Source organism: Penaeus chinensis, chromosome 31 (genome assembly GCF_019202785.1).
Source record: "Penaeus chinensis breed Huanghai No. 1 chromosome 31, ASM1920278v2, whole genome shotgun sequence".
Taxonomy (NCBI): domain Eukaryota; kingdom Metazoa; phylum Arthropoda; class Malacostraca; order Decapoda; family Penaeidae; genus Penaeus; species Penaeus chinensis.
Window position 1 is genome coordinate 23,090,238 of NC_061849.1, and position 7,500 is coordinate 23,097,737.

Here is a 7,500-nt window from a genome sequence, read left to right on the forward strand (position 1 = left end):
TAAACTGCTCTACACTCATGAATTCTATTACAGTAGATCAGCAGAAATTTATACACAAATTTATTGTCGCATAGGAAAATGGGTTATTTAATCTTTAATTACAATATAACAAGTCTAGCATCTGCAATCTCAAAGAGTAAGCAATAAAGGACATATTCCTACATTTTGGATTTTCCCTTCAGTATACAGCTATCCAGTACTTCAAATAGGACTAAACATTTCTATTGTCTTAACTTTTCATTAAGCAACTTCGAGGAGATAAAAAATATCAGGAAAATTGGCTCATTGCAGTGAGGGCTATACTTGAGTGGCAAGCAAGAGAATAATACTAATAATAGGTCATTATCCAAAAATCAAACACAAAAAAAAAAAAAAAAAGGGGGGGGGAGAGAGAAACTAAACAGACAATCGTTCAACACTTGTATATTTCCTACATTCACTGCAAAAGATCACGAAGTTTATATGCAAATGTTAAAATATACGATATGTAACATTATCTGGACAGAAAAAATAATGAATTAAAAAACAAGCCTGCAAAATGGTACACACACACACACACACACACACACACACAGACACACACACACTCAAAATGTTGCAAAACAGAAACTATCTGGCCACACAGGAAAATTAGCCGCCTCAGATAACGTTGACTATTTCTCTGTCTCGGCTGTTATAATCATTCCTTCTGTTTTAAGAAAAGTTAAACATTTGCAAAATGATGATGCCTTGTTGGTACTTAATTTAGTTACATGAATAAAGGTCTTTTACTGCCACATGTATCTTGTGCATAAAGCTGGCTGAATGTTTATACAGATTACTTTAGTGTTAAAGTATAAGAAAATAAGATAACAAAATCAGAGCAAAAATTCCATACACAATTGTCTGCATACAAATTAAATAAATATAATTCCTCCTACCCATAATAAAAGCTCAAGCAGTTCTTTCAATTCTATTCTGGTTACCTAAGTTGCATTAAAATTTCATTGATGTGTCAAATAAAGTTGTGGCAAATAATCTTCCAACTAAATAAAACATAACTTCTGTGAAGATAAATGAAAACAAAATAAATCATCAGCTGTATAAAATATGCCAACAAAAATGAACCTAATAATATTTTAGATGTAAATCAGCAACACCTTCAAGAATTTTAACAAATCTTATAACAATGTTCCTTCTCCCAGTATGTTCTCAGGTGGAAAAATAAAATCTCTAAATTCAAAAACAAAAAGAAGTGCAAATTGAAAGTCAAAGGTAGTACTGCATAGAAATCAATAATGTCAATGAATTTCAGTCAACATTACAACAAACATGGAATTACAACATGACAGTAATAGATGACAATCACATTGCATCTCAAATGAAGATGATGATGATAATGATGAGGCTGAGGAGGGAGGGAAAGGGAGGAGGAGGAGGAGGAGGTGGGGAAGAGGAGGAAGAAGAAAATTGGGGGGGGGGAGAGGAGGGAGGAGGAAGAGGAAAGGGGGGGGAAGATGAATAGGAGAAGGAAAAGAAGTCAGAAGAGGAGGTGGAGGAAGCAGAGGTAGAGATAAGAGGTAGAAACAGAGAACATCCTTCCTTTATAAAAATAAGCTAGTAGCTTGAGGTTCACTTGGGCAATGTTCTTCTAGATCAACAACTTTACCCTTTAGTTCACCTGGGTTTGTTTTTGTGATTAAAACAATTGCACTAAGTTCACTGGTCCCAAGTTCACTCCCTGAAAAACTGCTTAGCAATCATCAGGAGTTTCTGGTTTCTCAGACAAATTAATCCATCCAACTAACACACTACCTAAGCTTCTCTCTTTGTTATAGGAATAAATCTGCAACTTCTCAAAAGTGTCTTTTTCTTCAAAAGTTGTGTTCATGTGTGAAATGTCTTTTAAAAAGGACTTCTGATTGCATCTATCAATAAACTTATGGGAAGATAAAAAATAGCAGATGACTGTAACCAACAGCTGCATCACAGTGGTAAAATATAATTGCTTTTATCAACCAGTTCTTATTCAATGAACATTCTTGTCTTTACTAATGCATTCAATGCACTGAAAGAATAACAAGTTGATCAACTTTATATCATACAATTTGTGACAAACATTTTAAAGGAAGCCTTCAGCAACCTCATGTTATACATTTGTAATCTGATATCAGAAACATTTTTAGCCCAATTTATGAAACCGGGAATTATACCTATTATTTTCTCAATGTGTGATTTATGAAAGGCACTTTTACAAATGAGAGATTACAAATTGAACTTTCCTTTGCTTGGTGAATGAGATTCCTCAGATATACACATTTACATATATTCAATTTTCTTATGTATTACTGAAGTGCCTTCATAATCCACCACAGCTAATCCTCCTTTTTCAAAAAATATCTATATGTATTCATAAATAAATTAGGGATCTACTTTCTATTTTCTTCCTACTTGTCTACATACATACCCATATTATTCAACCCAAAGTGGAAATAGTGAGACTATACCAACCACACTTTTATAAATTGTGTTATATGATGCCTCCACACATATGTATATAGCATAATGTGAAATTTGCCATGTGACTATCAATAAAAATATTTTGATAGATATCAATGTCATTCTACTGAGAATCCTACAAAGATGTAAAAACATATCCATAAAATATATTAGTGACCAGTATTTCAATATAAACTTCATTATAAATTTTTCAACTTATTTGCGTATATGACAATTATGCCTCCTTTGAAGGATGAGATTCAAATCCAATGCAATTTTACATAATCTGAAAGGTTTGATTATGGCCCACTTTAGAGGTCCTTTCTTCTCAACTGTTAATTCCGCTTCTTCTCGTCTTCATTGTCTTCAGACACTTCTGAAGGATCTGAGGATGATCGGTTGTCTTCAACATTGCCCTTGGTAATTGTTGTTGATATGATGCGTAAAATCAAGTATGTCCAATAAATATGCAACAACAAAAGAGCAATGAGTAGAGAGTTAAATATGTAATAGGCAGGGAACATGGGCAAAATTGTTGGTGCTTCAATAGCAGTGCTGTATACAATCCAGAGCGGGTATATTCCAACACGTGTAATGATCCACATAACAGCAAAGATGGCAAAGACTGCATCACAGAAAGCTTTGTGCCCTGAATAGATGCTCATTTTTGCCAACTGGAGGGGGATATCAGCACAGTCATGGACAATGAGGACTAATGTTCCAATCCGTGTTAGGTTGCAGGTCCAAGAGAAAGTGATGAGTGCAATAGTGACCATGTGGTGGATAAACATCTGCCAAAAATCTTTGCGCTTGGCTTCAAAGAAATGTGTGAAGGTCATAGACCAATAGAAGGAGAGGGATATCATGTAGTACCACCAGACATCAATATCAACACTGTGGTTGGGGTATTCATACCAACAATTGCGGATATCCCAAAGCCAAGACTTATCTGACATCACATATAAGCCATAGAAAAAGATGAAGGTATAATATGTACATTGCCAGGCACACTCCATAAACTTGGTGAACTTATTGACACGAGTCATGGCCTGCCTCTGCCGTAACCATCTTTCTACTTTGCGTTCTGTCCACTGCAATTGTTTTGCACATTGAAAAATTTCATTTTCTGGTGGTTGCTTTTTGCTTTGTAGGAATAATTGTTCTAGAGTCTCATTAGGCACCACAGGACGAGGCTTTACATTTCTCAGGCCTACTGCCTGAGCTATATGTCGATAGACAAGCTTATTGAGCACCAAAAACCGGAGGCCAATTGCTAAAAATGCCATGAAAATTGGATACGTCCACAGATCACTCCAGTTAGCATAGCGAATCTTGTCGTTGGGCACGAGGTCTTCCCAGTTGTAGTTCGGGGGCAGCCACACATCAGGGTTCCAGAACCAGCTCGAAAACTTGTGCCACATCCACGCAGCCATCCTGAGGACAAGAAACGCCATCACCAATCCATGTCATCACGAATTCTTCATCATTTTCAGGCAAAAGATGGGATGATCAACACCGAGAAGAGGAAGAATCTTGTAATAATGAAGAGCAGAGCAGAATGAAGGTATTTTACACTACAAGTCTTTTTTCCCTTACAGTTTAACTCCGAATACCATTACAACAATAATTTGAAATGAAAAATTCTATGTATTGGTGCTTATGTTAGTGCTGGACTACAGATCCACCAAGCAGGACATGTCCGATCTACAATCTACTTTCATTGACAATAAGGATTCTAAACCACATTAGTGCAATTACCAGACTGGGAAGCTTGGAAACATGGTTTTTTTTTTTTTTTTTTTTCAACTACAAAAGTAATTAGGTACAAAATGAGTTCAAGCCACAAAAATAACCCAGTCTTGATAAATTTGTACTTACTGACTGACACTCCAAGGATCCTGTCATGCAAAGCCTAAACCAAAAACCCGAGAGAGAACTAGGACCAGGTTACCTAACCGTCACTTTCACCACATTGGCAGATATTGTAACACTGTTTTTATGTGTTATGTGGTTAATGCTGCTGATTAGATTAGAAGTGTTATTGAAGTAATTTAAAATGTGAAAGAAAACATTCCTGATCCCTAATCTTATCTGAAGTCATACAATTTTTCCAACTTAATTAAAACTAATACTTCTTAAAAATAAAATAACTACAGCGTTTTCTATTCCCAGAAGATTAGTCAATATGTTTAGCTTTTCCAAATTAAGCAATTTCTAATAAACATTTGTTTATATCAGGTCACTGTTAAAGAACTTACATAATAATACTAATAGCAAATTGTTTTCTTTGTGTTATTTATGTGCTCTTATTTTATTTTTCGGAGTCTAGCAAATGATCTGTTATGAATAATGAATGTCTTCCAAGCCCTGGTTCTGTTTCACCTTCTCTCTGTGTGAAGACTAACCAATGTAAAGATGAGAAGCATAAAAGAAAGTTTACAAGAACAAGATGATGAAAAAGTTTAGTGAGATTTTTTTTCTCTCTCTCTCTCTCTCTCCTCTCTCTCTCTCTTGGGGAGTTTCTCAAGACCAACTACATTTCCTATGGACTATTTAACAAAATAAGGCCTAGATTCTCTTCCTATATCAAAATCATTTTACTTAAGGCTACTGCCAATCAAAATTAAATATTCTATTAGTAACAAATACAGCTGCCAAGGAAAATTTGCTAAATCACTGGGTCTGTGGTGAAAGTGTCAGAGGTAAGTGCCCTCCTCTTTCACTGTGGAAAAAGCAAGAGCACTCTTATTTCATCTATTAATTTCTTTATATATTCACACATAGAATATATAAAATGTTCAGTTTTGTATTATACAGTTCTACATAAATACACAATGTGATACATCAAATAACAAAATTACAGAAGAGTATATCTATGAACTTAAAGGAAATAACAACATGCAGGAAGAGCCTAAATTTCAGTACAAAAATGTTGGAGTTTATAAATCAAAAAATAAAATCTAATATTCTACTATTGAACACAGATCATAATACAGTATATCATCTTATTGGTACAAAGGAGAAAAAGTTGCTCCATGTTACTACTACTGACATTATTCACTTTCAATGCTTATATTCTAGGGAACACAATTCAAACTGTAGTAACTAGTTGTAGTTATATTTTCCAGACAAGCTATTAATGACTGCATATGCTGTATCTACAATCATATAGATGATCTAATGCACGGTCTCAATTTTGTTAGTGCTACCAGTTTCCTGGGAATCAACCCAATACTGCCAGGAAAATGCTGTTGTTTTTTTTTGTTTTGTTTTTTATGTCTCTGCACATAGATGGCTCTGCTAGAACTTAGCCCCAAAGGAGTCAATTAGTAGACCTTGTGACCTTACCTGATTTCACCTTTTCTTGAATTGGCGGGAACCCCAATGTAAAACAAATTTAAAAAATCAAGGAAAACGGTAAGCAGGTGAGACAGGAAGTACTCGTAACTGGCTCATTAGTGACTATTAGCCATCTAAGTGTAAAAAAAAAAAAAAAAAATTAATAATAGTAATAATAATAAAGTAAACTCACAATGGGACAGGCATATATATACATGCCATGCCCATTGGACTTGGGTTGATGGAAAATATCAAATATCAGACTTACCAGCACTAACAAAATTAGTTTTTTTTAAATTAAATGAATAGAGTTACAATAGTAACAAACATAATTTAGTACTATTTGTATTTTAACCTACTCTGCATGGATGGCAAGAATATACACCATGCCCACTGTAATACAAGTTAATTTATTGTATTTATACATAGATGACTCTGTAAGTGCTTGGTCACCAATAAGAATAATAACAGTATTAGGAAGAAAATACATTTTATCGCAATTTCAAGGAATAGGAAAATCAGGAGCTCCTTGGTGGCTGAGGACATGTGAAGCCATCCGTATGTAACAAAATTCACAAAATACTACAGGAAACAGTAAATAAATCCATAGTCATTGTGTTAATATTTGATAAATATTCATTTGATATATAAATGATATCTCTATCAACCTTTCTGAACTTAAGAGAGCAAGTTGGGAGTACACTGTAGATAATCATCTAGTGGGCAAAACTATTTTCTTCTTCATTACATATGCCTAATTAAATGACAATAATGCACTACTTTGGCATTCTGCATATTCATCTCAGTACCTATCGCAGATAAAAATAAAGATTATAACATTCAAAATTTGTACAAACATACCTTTAGAGTACTGTTAATCCCTTAATCCATGCCCATCATCAAATGATGACTCGAGTCAATAAGCTTTCCCATCATCAACTAACAACTACTTTCCCCGTCTTCAATTTGTGTGATTATGCAGTAAAGATCCCTCTAGCAATCACAATGAAGTCTCGCAGATTATATACAAGGCACGATGTGAGCCGAAGTTGGCACAGTGTGCATCTATCTTCGAAAGACTACCTTGTGTCTCTAGACGGAACCCCTCCCAAATTCTCATAGAAAGAAAAAAAAACACCTGCATCTTTTCCCCGACACAGGAGACCATTATCTATTTTTCCTATTAATTTAATACTTAAGGATTCTCCATTTATCTATTTATCTATCTATTATACATATATATAAATATATAATATATATATATATAATATAAAACATGTATATAATATAATATATACTATAAATATAATATAAAATATATGTATATAATACAGTATATCATATATATAACATATACATATATATAAATAATATATATATAATATATATAATATATATATAATATATACATATATATAATATATCTACTAAATATATCATATATATATTATATATATTATATATATTATATATATATATATAATATCTATATAATATACAAATAATATATAAATAATATATAAATAATATGTATATAATATATAATATATATAATATATATATATTATAATATATATATATATATATTTATATATATCACATATATGTATATAATATATATATGTATATCTATACATGAATATATATGTATATATATATTAATATATATATATATATAAATTA

The 7,500-nt window shown here is 32.8% G+C and overlaps 3 protein-coding genes across 3 annotated transcripts in view; all 3 read right to left on the reverse strand.

Annotated features, from left to right (window-relative positions):
• LOC125041730 (lysine-specific demethylase 8-like) overlaps positions 1-7,500 on the reverse strand; it is an 84,375-nt gene that overhangs the window by 63,241 nt on the left and 13,634 nt on the right. The window lies entirely within an intron of this gene.
• The window catches only part of LOC125041733 (ceramide synthase 6-like), a 21,278-nt gene that overhangs the window by 1,089 nt on the left and 12,689 nt on the right, over positions 1-7,500 (reverse strand). Inside the window, exon 2 of the mRNA XM_047636981.1 lies at positions 1-3,912. This exon is cut by the window's left edge and continues 1,089 nt beyond it. Coding sequence (XP_047492937.1) covers positions 2,814-3,911 — 1,098 coding nt within the window. The 5' untranslated portion in view covers position 3,912 and the 3' untranslated portion in view covers positions 1-2,813. The remainder of the gene's footprint in view (positions 3,913-7,500) is intronic.
• The window catches only part of LOC125042095 (cysteine-rich, acidic integral membrane protein-like), a 6,020-nt gene continuing 4,051 nt past the window's right edge, over positions 5,532-7,500 (reverse strand). The window contains exons 4-5 of the mRNA XM_047637562.1: positions 6,598-6,626; positions 5,532-5,555 (exon numbers count right to left, since the gene is read on the reverse strand). Coding sequence (XP_047493518.1) covers positions 5,532-5,555; positions 6,598-6,626 — 53 coding nt within the window. The remainder of the gene's footprint in view (positions 5,556-6,597; positions 6,627-7,500) is intronic.